Source organism: Chelonia mydas, chromosome 3, assembly GCF_015237465.2.
Source record: "Chelonia mydas isolate rCheMyd1 chromosome 3, rCheMyd1.pri.v2, whole genome shotgun sequence".
Classification (NCBI taxonomy): domain Eukaryota; kingdom Metazoa; phylum Chordata; order Testudines; family Cheloniidae; genus Chelonia; species Chelonia mydas.
This window is the reverse complement of record NC_057851.1, coordinates 158948707-158966395: the sequence shown is the minus strand read 5'-3', so window position 1 is coordinate 158966395 and position 17689 is coordinate 158948707. Positions and strand designations below refer to the sequence as shown.

General features: G+C 40.8%; 1 protein-coding gene across 9 annotated transcripts in view; it reads right to left on the bottom strand.

The window, feature by feature from the left end:
• Positions 1–17689, bottom strand: part of ESRRG (estrogen related receptor gamma) — a 533318-nt gene that overhangs the window by 151591 nt on the left and 364038 nt on the right. For all 9 annotated transcript variants that reach the window (XM_043543651.1, XM_037895721.2, XM_043543649.1 and 6 more), the window contains one exon: positions 6982–7397. In XM_043543651.1, the coding sequence (XP_043399586.1) occupies positions 6982–7397 (416 nt within the window). The remainder of the gene's footprint in view (positions 1–6981; positions 7398–17689) is intronic.

Below are 17689 nucleotides of genomic sequence, written 5' to 3'. Positions count from 1 at the left end.
GACCTTGTGTGCCTAGTTTCAATCTGTACTGGATTTTACAGGTGTGTCAAACACCTTCAGAAATTCAAGTTCATAACACAAATGGAGAACTAGTCCTAATTATAATGGCATTAATCTGTCTCTTCCTTTTTCAGTTTTTCAGATGGGTTTTAAACAGCAGGCAGAAACAGTCCTCATTCCTATTTTCAGCTAAGCTAAATGCAGCATATAATTTACAATACTGTAAAGAAAGCAGGGATAGTAAAAATGATAGAACCAGCACTACATTTTTAAATTTCTCTCTGGTTCTCAGATTTTAGCATGTTTATATTTTACTGTCTCATCTTGTTTTGCTGCCACAGTTGTGCAGTTACATGATGAAGGGATGTATAGGAAGGGAATTAAAAATACTTTCTCAATAATTTCACTGCTTGCTTAAATATTCTTTGAAAGAAATGCTGATGCAAAGACTTTTACTTATATAAGGAAGGTGAATGAATTAATCAGGTAATGCTGGATTCAGGTAACAGTGTAAGGTTCATTGGCAGGCTGCCATTTTTGCACTAAAGCCAAGATCCATGGCTCAGTGATTCCTAGCTCTCACTAAGATTCCTAGCTCTCACCTCTACCATTTTATAAAAATCATAATCCTGATTAAGATACTGGAAAACAATGAAGTCTTATTTAATTTGTTTTCATTTACTCAAGAAAACGTTATGTGGACATTACAGATGGAGTCAGCTGAGCAGTGTGTAAATTAACCTTTGGAAGCCACTTTGGTCACGTGCAACCCAGAACCAAACTTTATGTCGCCCATTTTAAATGTCACCATATCTGAATTTACATAAGTAGCTGTATCTTTCCTGATTACCTTGCTGATTAAAAAAAAAAGTTTACTATAAAGCTTTCATAGATTTGCAGGTCAAATTGGCTCAGCAATGTGTAAACACAGCACTCAAAAGAGGTTTGAAAAACCTGATCGTTAACCAAGTAAAAAGAACTTTGAATAACGAAAGAGGTCAACCCAAGGTGTCTGTCTTATAGTTTGAACAAGGTTTGACATGTACTTTAGGAACTATACTACTGCAGAACTGTGGAGCTGCAAGTTGTTTGATAATCAACGTGAAAATAGACAGCGGTCTCAGTACACTTCCTAATGAAAAGGTGTCCACAAGGCAATGATGATGACCACGTTGGAATGCTTCTTAGCTGCCTTAGATGGACAAGGGATGAGGCTCATAAATGAGATAGTGAGTAAAAGACAGTAGGGACTCAATAGCTATGTTTTAACTATCTATGCATTAATAGAAGACTGCAGTCTCCAGTGCTGTCCATCCAACACCTTTAATGAAAAATAAATTTAAAAACTACCCTAGAATCTGGAAACATGACAATTGTGACTCCAAAATATTTATACTTTTGTAGCATTTTTCCTTTGGTCAATGATTAATTTTACACCACAAATCTTCCCACCAGGCTGCTGCCTCAGCAGGTTTGTTTTTTCTTGTTGTATTTTCATGCTAGGTTGAAGATGACAATCACCTGGGAGATGGGGGTGGGGGGTGGGGGGTTAATCAATTTAGGGAGAAAAAGAAAACACTTGAACCTTTCAAAGCTCATGGACCCCATCCGGTTCCCATGGAAACCAACAGGACCTTTGTGCCTGTAACTTAGTAAAAGTTTCACCCAAAGAGATGGCAGAGCAACTATATATTATTAAATGCAACAATGTGTAATCTGAAGTAGTACAACAAAATATGAGTCAGGAAATTTAAAATTAATGTTCCTACACCAAGAATAATTTGGCAACATTGGCATATGTAGTAACTTCTATTCAAATATTTGTCTTGTTAAATAAGTTTTTGATATCGTTGGTGCTAAATGTTCATTACAAAATATACAGGACATGCAACACTGTCAGAGGCCCAGCACGAGGCCTGTGCACCTACCTGAAGGCTGAAAATGTTCCCCTTTATTTATTTTAATGAAAGGTGTGTTTTCAAGATACCACAGAATGCATCAAAAACTGCAGGGAGACCCTAAAAATCAATGGACCTGTGACTAGTCTAGCACTTGCTATTTTCTAGTGTTCCTGATGTTAAGCCAATTTGGCAGTGGATTTGGCTGCTTGTATGTATTTCTGAGACATTTGCAGTCACCCCTCGTGTAAATTATCCAAGAAGCAACCTAAGAGCAGCAACCCTGTAAGTGCTCGGCTGAGCAGAGAGAACATCCAGTTCTCCCTTCCTCTATGTGATGTCAGATGTGGGGTGTATGTGTGTGCAGAACTTCATTTAATTCTACTCAGGCTATAAGCAGATAGCCATTGTGTACATTCAACTGTGGTTTTTCAATCAATCACATAATTATTTAGTTTAAAATATTTTCCAGAAACAGTTGCTACCTCTCATCAAGAATTATTTCCATGCATTTTTTCAAAATTCAGCTGGTTTTGGATTATCTGCCTGAAAAACTCAAAAAGGGACTCAGGATAGACCTTTTTCCCCCCACCATCTTATAAAGCAAAAAAAAAAAAAAAAAAAAAAGACTAATTGCAGTTTCCTCACATGTAAGAACAAAATTACCTCAGAGTGAGAACAAGTATGGAATGTTTCAAACTGAAAAATAAAAATTTGAGCAAACCGTTATTGTCTGAAAGCAAGGAGCTGTCACTTTTGTTACTAGTGAAACTGTCCTTTAACAATTCATTTTAAAGTGAAATTCACCTACTCGGGGCTGATCCAGCTCCACTGAAGGCAATGGAAAGTGGGAAGTGGATCAGGCTATAAGTGAGCATAATACTCACCTTCAACCTAATTTTATCAAGTTCAGCCTTGCTTCCATTGTAGTCAATGGGAGTGTTGTCAGTGATGTCAATGGGGAGTGGCATTGTGCTTTGCAGCCTGAGCTAATTTAATAGTTTATGAATGATAACTTGGAAAGGTTTGATAAGTGAAACATGGTCTTTTTTCCCTGAAATCTAGATTAATTTCCCAACAGAATTGAAATATTAACATTTGAAAGGAGCAATTCTTTTATTTGAGATAAGCAATTTTTATATACTCAGTCCTTGTAGTTGGTTCTTCAAGCACGCCTGTTTTCTATTCTATATTTATGTTCCTCTTTGTGCATGTCTATTTTCTTATTTATGCTTATTCAATTATCAACTAATTTTTTTAAACAGATGGAGAAGGAGGCGAAGTGCGATATGAACCACAAAGTGAAATTATATAGTGAGAAATTGCCTTTAGGAATATTAGGGACAAATTCTGCTCTTTCTATCAAACGACTGCCAAAGAAATCAAGGGAGCCATTCATGCACGTTCAAAGGTAGAATTTGCCCCTAGAATTATAAAGAGTACCTTTGCCTTAGTTACTTTAGTTCACCTATAGCGTCCTACGGGGTTGACCCACTGAAGTGCTCAACTTCCATTATCTTGAACGGGATTTGGAAGCACTCATCACTTGTTGGCTTGGACCTTGAGTCAATAACTTAAATGAAGACGCCGCCTTGTCATATGAAGGTGGCACCTTTCTAGCCCTACTTTGAATTCCTTTATTACTGTGCCATTCAATGCCGTTATTTACAACATTGCATTTTTTGTCTTTATATTACTGTGCAGTGATACATGCTGATGCAGCTAGTGCTGTATCCCTACTGAAAGTTTTTGCACAGCTGCCAGTTATAACTCGAGCTAGGTGGACAAGACCAGAGAGCTAATTTGGAGAATAACATCTGACTTAGGCTTCAGGACCCAGAAACTTGCTGTCTATGGTGTGGTGTAAAACTAAAGCAAAGACTTTACTGAGTTAAAGATTTTAGTGGCATTTTTTATTAATGAAGGTAAATCTAAAATAATTGTATATCTGTTTTGTAGGATAGTTATTGCATGGTAATTGAATAACAGTTCTTTATTAAAGCCATGTTCATTGAAGTTTAACAGCTACATAATATCTACTCCTCCATTGTATAAACTGTTGAGCTTTGCTGATAACGTTCTTGAAGGGCAAAGGAAATTATTTAACTCAAAAGATTTGATTATTACGAGGCCGAGGCCTGAGGTCAGCATGCACTTTCTACATGTGCAATTGCCGTACCTGTGCACTCAAGCTGGTTATTTAATGAACAAATGGATCTAACCACATGTATGATAACTGCCCAAAGTGTCTGCAAAGTTTTGGGAACCTGGGCCCAGGGCTGGCTCCAGCTTTTTTGCCACCCCAAGTGACAAATAAAAAGAAAAGAAGCAGGACCCACCGCCGAATTGCCGCCGAAGAGGGAGAGAGGGAGTGAAGGGCCTGCAGCCGAATTGCCGCTGAAGATGCGGACGCGCCGCCCCAATCACGGACACAGTGCCACCCCTTTCTACTGGCCGCCCCAGGCACCTGCTTCCTTCGCTGGTGCCTGGAGCCTGCCTGGGCCTCAACTTCTGAAAATCAGACCCATAACAACTGCAATCCAGTGTTTCTCTTTGGAATTTGGACTGAACAGTGACTATTTCATTAACATCCAATGACTGTCTTATCATAGAATCATAGAATATCAGGGTTGGAAGGGACCTCAGGAGGTCATCTAGTCCAACCCCCTGCTCAAAGCAGGACCAATCCCCAATTAAATCATCCCAGCCAGGGCTTTGTCAAGCCTGACCTTAAAAACTTCTAAGGAAGGCGATTCTACCAGCTCCCTAGGTAACACATTCCAGTGTTTCACCACCCTCCTAGTGAAAAAGTTTTTCCTAATATCCAACCTAAACCTCCCCCACTGCAACTTGAGACCATTACTCCTTGTCCTGTCCTCTTCTACCACTGAGAATAGTCTAGAACGATCCTCTTTGGAACCACGTCTCAGGTAGTTGAAAGCAGCTATCAAATCCCCCCTCATTCTTCTCTTCTGCAGACTAAACAATCCCAGTTCCCTCAGCCTCTCCTCATAAGTCATGTGTTCCAGACCCCTAATCATTTTTGTTGCCCTTCGCTGGACTCTCTCCAATTTATCCACATCCTTCTTGTAGTGCGGGGCCCAAAACTGGACACAGTACTCCAGAGGAGGCCTCACCAATGTCGAATAGAGGGGAACGATCATGTCCCTCGATCTGCTGGCAATGCCCCTACTTATACATCCCAAAATGCCATTGGCCTTCTTGGCAACAAGGGCACACTGTGCCCTTATACTTATACTAACATAGGCCCCAATGCAGTAAAGCACTTAAGCATGTGTTAACTTTAAGCATATGCTTAAGTTCCATTGACTTTCACTGAACTTTAATCACATGCTTAAGGGATATATTTACTGAAGGTTGAACAAGCATGCAATAATGTAGGTATTTACTCTAGGGATGTTAAACTTCCAGTAACATACTCTTAATCATTGTCTGGTATCTAGCTAGGTAACAGGAATACAATGTCCTATTATGGGTCCAATCCAGTACTCCTCATCCAAGGAAAACTTCCAGTTGATTGTAGTGTGAAAATGTCTCATTGATTTCAACAGGAGTTTTGCCTGAGAGCCCAGTATTGCTGATCCACATCAGGGTTCTTTGCTCACAAGCAGGCACTTGAGAGGCAAGTGGAAGCCACCTCTCAGCCTCATTGGGGAATGCAGTGTCTTGCATTGCTCTGCAAAAGACACCTGACCTCCAGAAGGCTTCAAAAGCAGCAGCATCTGGCACTCCTCGATGTGAGGGATTGTGTGTTTGCAACAATGCAAAGTCTTGCCGGGGGAGGGGGGGGGCGCAAGAGGGGAATTAAACAGAAACAAAAGGGGGATTCTCAAGGCTCCTAGAGGGTGCAAGAATCACCCTCTGGGAATGGTTAAATCAAAACAACATCCATTATCTGTCCCTCAATTTTACATTAAATAATTAGTTACATATTTGAGACACTTCAGTGAAAATTTTCAAATGTAGGTGCCCGGAGTTGGGTAACTAAATCCAAATTTAAGCTCTTCAGTAAAAGTGGCCTTATTTTCAAAGGTACTGAGCCTCTGCCTCCCACCCCCAACTCCTATTGCCTTCACAGAGCATTCCAGGTATTCAGCACATCTGACAATCAAGCACCTTTTATTTAGGTGTCTAAATATGGGATTTAGGTGCCTAATTTTAGGCACCCAAGCCTGACCTTAATTCAATGTGACACTAAGTTCCTGTATAATAACTACAGACCAGGCATGGCTTTGCTTTGGCACCGGCAATTCTGCTTGAGACGATGCTATCTAAAGGAGGACAGAAGGTTATCTGGACTCCACTGGTTCCACAGCTAGAACAATGGACATGCAAATTGTCCCATTCATACTTACTTATGCCTAAATATGTAGAGGCTTTGTAATGTGCATCAGGAGCAGGTTTGTTATGTGGGCTATTAGGCAGAGACCAAAGCCTGCTAACTTACTTCACTTAGGATGTAATCTGACAGATATTTGGTGAATCTGGTTAAGGCTGGAGTAGTATCTTAGAGGTGAAAGGCCAGTAACTAATCCACTGAAGCACACAAAACACTATAGCATTACATTTGGTTTTGTCTTTAAACGGATTAGAGTTTGAAAAAAATAAACTGGATTTTTCTAACAATTTAAGTGCCTCAGTGCTACAGCTCAGAGCAAGATGTGCCACACGGTGCTTATGCACAACAAGGGTATGTTGAAGGAGGCCCACTCAAGAGGTAGCCATAGCAACCTTCAGAAAACAACCAGTTTTTTTAACAGCAATTATTTATCAGTGTCCATGGGGATCTCTTATGGAAAAAAAAAATCTGAAGATGCCTAGGGTGCGAGATAGCTTTGCCTACCTTTGACAGTAAAAAGAGAAACGATTGTAGGCCCAGAATTACAGTCCTTACTCAGACAAAACTCCCACTGAAGAATGAAGGAGTTTTGCCTGAGTAAAATCTGTTGGACCAGATACTGTAAATATAAAGAAACAATTTACGGGAGGGAGAAGGAACAGGAGTTACACAGGGCTGTAAAGTTTTACTTTGGACAAGAGAGAAGTGGTGATCAGCACTCACCTTGAATTGTCCTCTTGAAGAAAGCTTTGCAGGCCTCACATGAAGCCACCCCATAGTGGTATCCTGACGCAATGTCACCACACACCAAACACAGTCTTTTGGGCATCGAGTTCAGCATATATTCACACTTGGTCTGTGAATCTTCAGCAATGGTGCTAGAGCAGTCATCATATCGTTTCCTGACAGGCCCATTGCCCCCAAGGCCTGCAGCGGAAGGGTAGAGGGGTGGTGAGTCCAGCCCATTCTGATGTCCATTCATGGTTGAACTGTAGCTCCCGCTGGCGTCTGAAGAGCCACCAGGGCTATGGTGGTTGATGCTGTCCGTCAAAGAGGCGGGGCTTGATGGTTCCGTCTTGATATATGACGAACAGCTGGAATCAATGTGTCGATCTTTGCTTGACATTCTGCAGAGAAGCCTGCATTGTGGGAGAGGGAGGGAGGGAGGGAGGGAGAGAGAGAGAGAGAGAGAGAGAAGAATCTGTGTATTAAAGACAGCGCTCTTTAAGATTGCTCTGCAAGGGCTAGGGACCGCACATCATTCATTCATTAGTCAATACCTCTTGTTCTACATGAAGGTAATCAGCATAAGGGCATGACAGAGCTTTATCAAAGCTTCAGACAGGCAGTAAACAAAAACTTTAAAGAGACCAAATCCTTTTTTCTCCCCGTTCTTTCTGCTAGACTATGTGTCAATATCAAACCAACTCTCTAAATTTTGAACTTGTCATCCAGTGAGTTAGGAATTCACAAACCCATTTGATTACTAGAATTTATTTCATTTGCCCCTCCCTCACTGCATTTTTCCTTGCATAAATTCCACTATCGACAGAATCAAACATTTCTGAGTTTGAAGTGATAAATGTTGTGCTCAGTAATTACTGTTTGTCAGCACGTTTCAATAAAGCATAACTACATCATCTATTGATCTGACCATGGAATTGAAGAATAAGTCTCCCAATTACTTTTATTATTAACATTTCTTTATTAGGTATAGCTATTTAGTAATGAAGTAACATCATCTCAGGATTCTAACAATAATTAAGGTTGGACACTAGTTTCACAAAATCTAAGTGGAATGATTCATCATCTCTGGCTGCAATTACTTTTTAGCCATTATCCTCAGACTAACCAGTAATAACTATGCCAGCACCCCATATATCTACGGTTCTAGAGGAGCTGACATTTTACGTTTTACTTTCTGGGTTAAAAAAAAAAGGAGGAAATGGATAAAAGTTTTATCTTTCAAAGGGTGAGATCCTTGATTGCCCTATTTCTTAATTCTTGCCTTCAGAGTTGAGCATGTGAAGCAGAGCAACAAGACATTTGATCTGACAAATTAGCTCTCTGTCAAGAAAAAAAAAACACCCTCTTTCCTTTTCTTTCCCATATGTAAAGCTAACTGTCCTTTTTTTGGCAGGAGGCAGGGAGTTGGAGGGTAGAATAATATTTAGAAAGGTTATGATCAGATATTACCTTCCCTGTCTGTTATTGTGATTACTAAGCCACAGTGGCAAATAGCGTGCTGGGCAAAGACTTTGTCACTCCCAATTCACAGACGAGCAGTCTCAGATGACTTTTTCTCAGATGAATGCAACCACTATATAAGCCCACCCACATGTGGTTATACTATTGTTTTGGAAACAACTACATTAAAATCAAGTGTAGTTACATTTGCAGCAGGTAATTTGGCAGACTTAAAATAATTTCACATCAGTTTTGAGATGTTATATCTCTTCTCTTGCTCATCTTTATGTGCCATAATAAAATTCAGATGCAGCTTTAAGCTCTGGTGCCAAATTCACCAATGTAAATCAGAAAGAAATCCAGCAACTAGATTTCAGTTTATTCTTACACCACAGATATCAAGATCAGAATTTGGCCCCTCACTAGAAACGTCCACTTAGGTGGTCATAGGGCCTTCATCATTGGGGTGAATTTTACCAAAAAGAATATAAAAAACAAATTGCATGTGAAACCATATGTGAAACCAAACAACAGACTGATGAGTGGACACTTCATTCACTACACCTAAACACTATATTTATTTGGGATGGGGAGGGAGCAAAACCATTCGGTGTCAGCACATACACCAAGGAAATGGAAAGGTTAAATCCTTGAAAATACCTTATTGCTTTGGACCACCTGCTTGTGTTGTCCTTTTCTCAAAAACTAGTGTGTGTGTGGGGGTGGGGGACCGGGGGAAATCCCCTTGCCAGCCTGCACTAGTGCGTGCCGTTCCTTCTGCATCTGCTGCCTTGTACCCATCACTGTTAATGAGTGTTGTAATTAATAGATAGCTCTCTCGTCTCTCTACTTGCACTCTGGGCTAAGCACTTTTCTCAAGTCAACGTTTGAAAGAAAGCGGGTCGGCACTGACTTACAGCAGCTCCGCAGATTCCTTTTAATTTAGAGCACTTACACCACCACTCCACTTATTACCTTATAATTACTGGACCGCTCTCCCATACATTATGATCTTAGACTAGAGTTAGAAGTTATTAGGGTACTAAAACATGGTCTCTCTCTCTCTCTCGCTCTCTCTCTCTCACTCTTTCGTTCTGTGACACTGCATTTTATACAGCTATGATAAAAAATATCAATTAACTCTTTCACAATCTACCAACTAGAGGGCTTTTTATTTCTGCATGCTGAGGTCCTTTTCTTGAATACAAGCACCTGGCCTTTCTTTAGCCTTCTTTTTGTTGCGATTCCGTGCATAAAATCATTACTGTTACAACCACAGGAGCACAACTATATATCCTCTAGTCTCCACTGGTGGCACATTCTCCTCTCTGCAAGATTCCTACTGGTGAATTTGCTCTAGTTTAGGGAATAATTTATTAGAGCACAAACTCTGTCACCTTCCCATTCCCAGAATCGTTATTTGATTACTTAATATTAAGTCAACCGTTAATTAGTTGTCCAAACGCATGTTGTCTTATCTGGTGCAAAAATGGGTTTCTCCTATTATCCTGTACTATACTGTCAGAACCAAAATATTCTCTCTCCTCTTTACAAGCTCAAGATCAGATCTCCAATGCTGTACAGGCTAACAGCTAGTCTGCTGATGTTTTTGAACTGGCAGTTTCTAGTACTAATCAAGGTTTATCTGCTCTTGGCTGCAGATTCAATAGTGCAAACTGGATTGGTGCACAGGAGTACAGAAGTACAGTTCAAACTAACCACTGCAAGGAGATGGGAAAATAGTAGCTTTCAGTGGATGAAAAGTTGCTCAACTCCCTGAAGAAGCAAACCAAACAAAGGATATATGTATATTGGTGACATTGGCAGTGAGTGACAACAGGCATGTGTTTCATGCTGATTTAATTTATCTGTTACTGCACCCCTTTCAAATGGAAGAGGCTCAAGAGCCATCTATACCAGTGGTTTTCAAACTGCGGGTCACGACCCAGTACTGAGTCGCGGAACGTAAGGCGGTCGCGGTGGCTCTGGTCAGCACTTCCAACTGGGCTGTTAAAAGTCCCATCGTCGGTGCTGCCCAGCTAAGGCAGGCTAGTCCCTATCTGTTCTGACACCACGCTGCGCCCCAGAAGTGGCCAGCAGCAGGTCCAGCTCCTAGGCGGGAGGGGCCAGTGTGCTCTGCATGCTGCCGCTGCCCAGAGCACTAGCTTCCGGCCAATGGGAGCTGGAGGGGGTGGTCCCTGCAGGTGAGAGCCGTGCAGAGCCGCTTGCATGCCTCTACCTAGGAGCCGGACTTGCTGCTGGCCGCTTCCTGGGCGCAGCGCAGTCCGGTGTGCCAGGACAGGCAGGAAGCCTGCCTTAGCACCCGCTCTGCGTTGCTGACTGGGAGCTGCCTGAGGTAAGCCTGTGCCCCAACCCCGCACCCCAATCTCCTGCCCCAGACCTGAGCCCCCCCCAACCCAGAACCCCTTCCTGTACCCCAAACCCCTCATCCCCAGCCCCACCCCAGAGCCTGCACCCCCAGCCCAGACCCCCCCCCGCACCCCAACCCCCTGCCCCAGCCCAGAGCCCCCTCCCACACCCTGAACCCTCATTCCCAGCCCCACCCTGCAGCCCTCACCCCAACCCTCTGCCCCAGCCCTGAGCCCCTCCCAGACTCCAAACCCTTCATCCCCAGCTCTGTTGGGTCGTGGGTGTCAACAATTTTCTTCAACTGGGTCGCCAGAAAAAAAGTTTGAAAACCGCTGATCTACACCTTTGACAGGTTGGGCCATCATCAAGTCATCTCATTAAACATTTGGAATAATGCCTGATCCAGATCTCAGTAAAGCGTTGCCTCCTAATTACTACTTAGCTCATTACACTGAAGACTTCCTAGACACCATTGCATTATATTCTAAAACTACAGTTGGAGCTTAATTCTCTCTTCCTCTCTGTCTCTGAAAGTCTACAGCTCTATTATTCAAGCCTGAAATATTCACAACTATCTATAAATTCAATTGTCAGCTCGTGGGTTTTATTCTAGACTTCACTTCAATCTAAAATTAGAGGCACTAAAATTCACATTAACTCTAAGAGGAATGTAGTGAATAAGACTTTATTTCAAAAGAACACCTTTTTGTCAGAAAGAGCTATTTTCAAGATGATGGCTTTATCTGCATTCAAAGAGAATAAGCCCAATTTCACATTGTGCTGTTAATGCAGAATTTTTTTAGGTCACATTGGATTAATAAAAACCTAAATTTAGTTAAGGTGTATGAATAGAAATAACATGTTTCATATGAAAGTGTACAATATTTATTTTAAAGTCTTGGTGGGGTTGTTTTTTCTTTATTATTATTTTAAGTCAAATGAATGATACCTGCACTGGAGGTGGGGTATACCCACATGTGCTTTCTAAAACCTCTCTCAGCTACTCATGAACAAAACTGGAGACATTGCTGACTTTGGATTCACAGTCCATTCAGTGCCCACAAAGACAGCAACTCCAGTTTGCTCTAACAATAGTCCCATGCCTGCATCCAAGGGAGAACAGATTCTTAGGAAAACAGGCCACTTCAAACCTTTCATAATATATCTTAAGTTACATCCCTTCATGTTTGCTATAATGCCAAGATGCAAAAATCCTTCATCTGAGCAAAGTTTAGCTATTTGGCCCAGTGCTTTTGGCAGAAGGTTATAGAGAAGAATGTTAGCAAATGCACTTAAAACCACTTAAAATAGCTTTTTAAATAAAACAGTGGTAGATATTTTCCATGCCACATTTTTCAACAAGGCCAAGAATTTTTTAAATATCACTATTGAAGATGTTCGTGGCATTACATTTTTATTGCTTCTATCTGCTACACTACTAATGATACTGACAATGCTGACACTGGTTAAATCAGTATCAATGTCCTAGTAGAATGTATAAAATAATTTGGGCCCAATTAGTCTTAGCGGAGGAAACTCTCCCACCATTCAAGCCAATGGGACCTTTTCCACAACCAAGACGGCAGGATTAGGCTATTTGGTTAGAATATTGTTTTCTCCTTTCTTCCCTTATTTGACATATTTAAAAAGAATAAAAACAAACAAACAAACAAATAATGGCATCCTGGGATTGGAAAACAGGCCAAATTTTGTTCCATGTTACACCAGCGCAGCCCCACTGACTTCTACAGTGCTGCAGTGATGCTGTAACTTAGAGCAGAGCGACCCTTTGTCCCAGTAATTGCACTGGTCACCAATAAATAGACAGACATTTACCAAGCTGCTACATAATGGTATGAGATGTCACAGTTATTTTCTGTTGTAAAGGAGAATTTCTTTGATGCTGCAGATACTACAGTGTGTTAATGGTAACTTCTTTAAATGAGCCAGTGAGATAGGAATTATTATACACACTTACACACTGGCACTTTAAGAACGCCATCCATCCACTATCTTCCAACATGCTTCACAAACATCAACTCTGGTTGACTCACAAAACCTCTGTGAGGCCGGGGTATCCCCACTGTGTAGTGGGCAAGAAAGCCTTGCCCAGGATCACACATGAAGTCTTTGTCAGAGCCAGGAATAGAACCCAGCTTGCCATTCTTCCAGGGCCACACTTTAACCACAAAGACGTGTGACGTTTCACTTTTAGTAACGTTTCACTTTCTGTACCAAAATCAATAGACAGAGAATGGTGATACGTGCACCTGTGATTTCCTATATTTTGTTCCTTTGAATGGAGGAGAAAAGGTATTTGTGTGGAAGGAACCAAAATGTTGCCTCTTGCAGTGACACTCAGGTCACCTCGAGACTCTCTCACAAGCTCTTGTTACAGAGCTGAGTTACAATTTCAGCTGAACTACTTTACAATGAGCATTTTTTTTTCTGCTTCAGCTAATTGCACTCTAGTAAAGTGGCAAAATGTGAATCACTTAGTAGGAAAATGGGCACCAGCTGCTATTGTCAGAGAATGGTGATGCCGAAGAAAGGGAAAGCGACTGAATGAAGTGTCATGTCAGAAATCAACGGTGCAACGTGTGATTTTAGAAAACATGACTACTTTACAGAGACAGGGTGTCATTATGGCATCACAGTAATACGATGCTTTGACAACTGCTGGGTCTAACATATCATCATTGCATTAAGGTGCACTGGTTTAGTTGGAGGAAGGAACAGAAAGGATTCCTTCTTTTAATAAGAAATATCTTAAGGTCTGCCTGGTTAACCTAATGGATGAGATCATTAATTGCAAAGTAAGCATTGCTAATCCTGACCCCTCCACCACCACACACACCCATGTTATGCATTAGGCCTTTATTAACAAACATCCACGCACGGCCTACTGAGGCGTACTTAGGGCCAAAAAGATGGACATGACTGTCTCCATTGTTTTACAAATGTTGAGCAACTTCTCTAAAATTTATGTTTCTTCTGCCTCTTAAATTTTTCTAGCAGTCTCCATCATTCCATCACTATCAAGTGTGCTGAAGCAAGCAAACAGCTCTCTCCAGGGCTGATGTCAGCACTGCTGACAGTTGGAGCTGTGGAAGCAGTGTACGTAGACATCAAGGTGCTGCAAGCAGCAGCCCACGTTACCTGGAGATCAAGAATCTGTAGCCAAGTTCCAGCTTCCCAACTGGTATCATCAATCTGCATGTGACCTACTAAGGCACACCACAGCGCTCAATGACACCAAAGTGGAAGAATGCACAATCATTCATTTTCAGTTCCAAGGCAAATATCCCAGGACTCTCAACTTCACCATAACTGCATTATTTTTAAAAACTGCACTTTTTTCCAACTATTGACTCAAATGTAATAATTCTATGCCCTGTAAAGTTAGGGAGAATATTTTTAACCTTTTTTCCCAACATTTTTTATTTATGTAAAGTAATCACAATTGCTCCTCACTCTTGCAAGGTGATTCCCTGCACTTCCTGGTTGATAAACTTTATTAATGGGAAGGAAGTGGTCCTGTGATATCACAATGTGCTGCAAATGATCATTGTTGACAGTTTCTGCGCTTAAGGATTAGATTTGATGCAGTAATGCATACTAGTGTAATTTATCCTTAGCTCATTTCCTTGGACCTATTTCAATTTAGGGTGAGCAGTTCTTGTTTATAGCTCTAAATACTGTAAGCGAGCAACTAGCAAATCAATAAAAGTGCTAAATGCATAATAATACTGTGTAATTACATACAGGCTGTTTTGCATAATTAACTGCCTGAGGTGTTTCTTGATAAAATGGATACTGATCTAGTATAGAGCAACCTATAAGCCTATAAAGTACATACTGTGTATACAAACTGAGATTATGCTTAAAACTCTCATTCTAATAATCTAAACCGGGCTTTGGCACTACATGCACAAGAGCTTTCTCTTCCTGCCAAGTTCAAATCAATTCTTATGGCATTACTTTATAACTAACGTGATATTTCACTGATGATTACTATTACCCTGATTACTTTGAAGTAATGTAATAATAGCAAAAATACACTTAGATTAAACAAACTACTGCTATTAATCAATATTATTGAGATAAACCAAGTGTTTTAACAAGTCTGTATATATGCGCTAATGCAGCTTTAATTAAATGTATCCTTAGACATGCACAGTCTCTCTAGCATACTGAGCTCACAGAGCGTAAAGACCATGACGTGAATCCTAAAATTACTTGTAAGGTTTAAATGTGCAGCAATTGTAGGCAGCAAAATTTAAATTTTATCACACCACACGAGACCTGTTCTGTGCATCAGGCACTCTCTTGGGAACAAAAAGTTCAGAGGGAAGAAAAATAAATGACCTTGCACCTTTGAGCCAACACACCAGGTGTCTGAATAAGAACCAGGTCAAGTTACACTGGAGATACTGGGTAACAGTGTATGTCACTATGACACACAGGAAGCCTCTAACATGTAAGCAAAAAACTGCAGCAAGATGTCACAAACTGAAGTCTAATATTGTATATGTGCCTGTAATATTTATTCATCTGTTGAGATTTACTATGCTACTAACAGACCTCCTCTGCAGTAAGCTTTCTGCAGAAAAGAAAGTCACCCACTTCTACAAATCTTAAGTCTTTCAAATAGAAATATGGATCAATAAAGTTTTCTTGTGTTCAGACAATTCAGTTTTCAAGCACTCAAAGGAAGGAACACACTGAAGAGAAACCAACACAAGAAGCAGATGACAGCTAAATGAAAATCCTTCCAGGGTGTCTGAAACTCACATCAAAAAAGGAACGTGTGCGTGTATACTGATGTATACAATGTATGAAGGTTCCAACACAGATCAACAATATTGAACAAGCAAAAAGTTAAGGCCGATTCTCAGTTCTTAATTTTCTCCTTCCTCCTTTGTTCTCACAGGCCTATAAAGTAGGAATATGGTTGTTATTTGGAGCCACATGCTGGTTTTTACATTTAACTTTCCTGTTTGTTTGCTGGTTTTAAATCCCATATCTTGTTATTTATAATTATATTACAGTAGTGCCTATAGGCCTCAACTAAGCTGGGGCCCTGTTGTGCCAGGAGTTGTACAAATTTATATTAAGAGATTGTCTGTGCTACAAAGATATATAGTGGGAAGGCTGGAACATGACTACTAGAATGGTAGCCAAGAATCATTCTGTGAGAATAAGTACCAAGACTGGGAACAACAACATGTTTATTAAATTTTATTGTCAAATTATGAGCAAACTATTTTATTTAATGTCACACATTAGGACAGAGTGAAACACCAGCTGGTTAAAAATCCAGCTGGTTTTCTGTGATCTAAAATTATATTATCTGAGATTATTCTCTATTCATATCAGGTGGAGTTCACCTGATGTTTCCAGCCTCAGGAGAAGTTAAAGTGACAAGGCATCTCCTAACTATTAATTCTGGGAATTATTTTCAATTAAAAGAAATCAATTGAAACAGTAAAAGAAAATCAACACTGCATTCATCTCATTCAAGAAAAGAACCTCCACAAACTACAAAAATAACCAAAGATTTATTCCAGAATGTAACAGGCTTTCCAAAGAGGGATTATTTTGAAATGATTATAGCATCAAAAGCAGTTACTTGTACCAGTCAGAAAGCCAGTACTACAGATCACAGGGACCTAGTTGTCATTTGTCACTTGGGGGAGGGGGGGTGTTAAGAAGAAAACAGCCATAAGTCTCAAGACAGACAAAGTTGTGTCATCCTAGCTTCCACAATTTGTCTCAATGATTTTCTGCTGACTATCTGAGAGGGAGTGTGTGTGTGTGTGTGTGCGTGCATGCAAATGTACATACGGGCCTATTACCCAATTCCCTCAGTGATTTTCTATAGATTAGGCAATAGATTAATTATAATTCATTTGCCAAAATCAGTGTGATATTGAAGAACAATTAGAAAGAGCATGATAGGAATGACATCAGATCCTGAGTTTCTTAAAGAGTTAGGATTAAAAGTTGTGAAATAAATGACCCAGTTGGTTCCAGTTCCTGCCCACCTCCTCTCTCTACATGGACACACACCACCGTGTGTATGTGTGTAAAATACTTGGTGAGTTGGAAAATGACGTTTTCCTGCAATCAGTGTTTAAGTGAATGTTTGTCCCTGTGTGTTACACCATGCTGGCAGCTAGCAGCAGGGAGTCGCTGAGTTGTTACTACATTTGATTTGACTGCCAGTAGGAAGCTTTATTTCTACCAACTGTTAGTTGCCAGCTCTAAGAATCTTCTCTTCAATTCCTGACAGAAATTGCCCCCTCCCCCATTTTCTTTTCTTGTCCCCTTTTTTACTTTGGAGACCTTTGGCATATGGTGAGGAATCTCCAAGTCACGAAGCATAGTGTCTGTTTGTTCATTTTCAAATTTGCCACCCTAACTGCAAAAAGTGAATTATATTCAGCACCCAGAGGCCTGAATTTAAAATCTGGACCCTAGAATGGGGACAAGTTTACATAAACAAACTGCGGCTCTGGAATTTTATCCTGATCTTTTCTGAAAAATGTGCCATCAGAGGCTGCAGAAAAAGCTATAGGCAGAAAAAGCCTCCCAGCCACATCAACGGGTGGGGGAACTTGATGGGGCCAGCAGTGAAAGGGGAACAGTCCCAGTAGCAAGGGAGGGAAACACTATCCAAGGGATAATAGGGAGCTCCTCCCTTGGGAGTCTCTGGTACCCATTGGCCAGCTGTTGGAGAGGGGTGCTGATTGGCCAGAATTCCCCAGCTCCCAGGATTTAGCCCAGCACAGCAGCCATATGGATCCTCTTTTGGCTCCATTCCACCAGCACCATCCTACCCAATCAAACTAGCAATGCGAACCCAGACTCG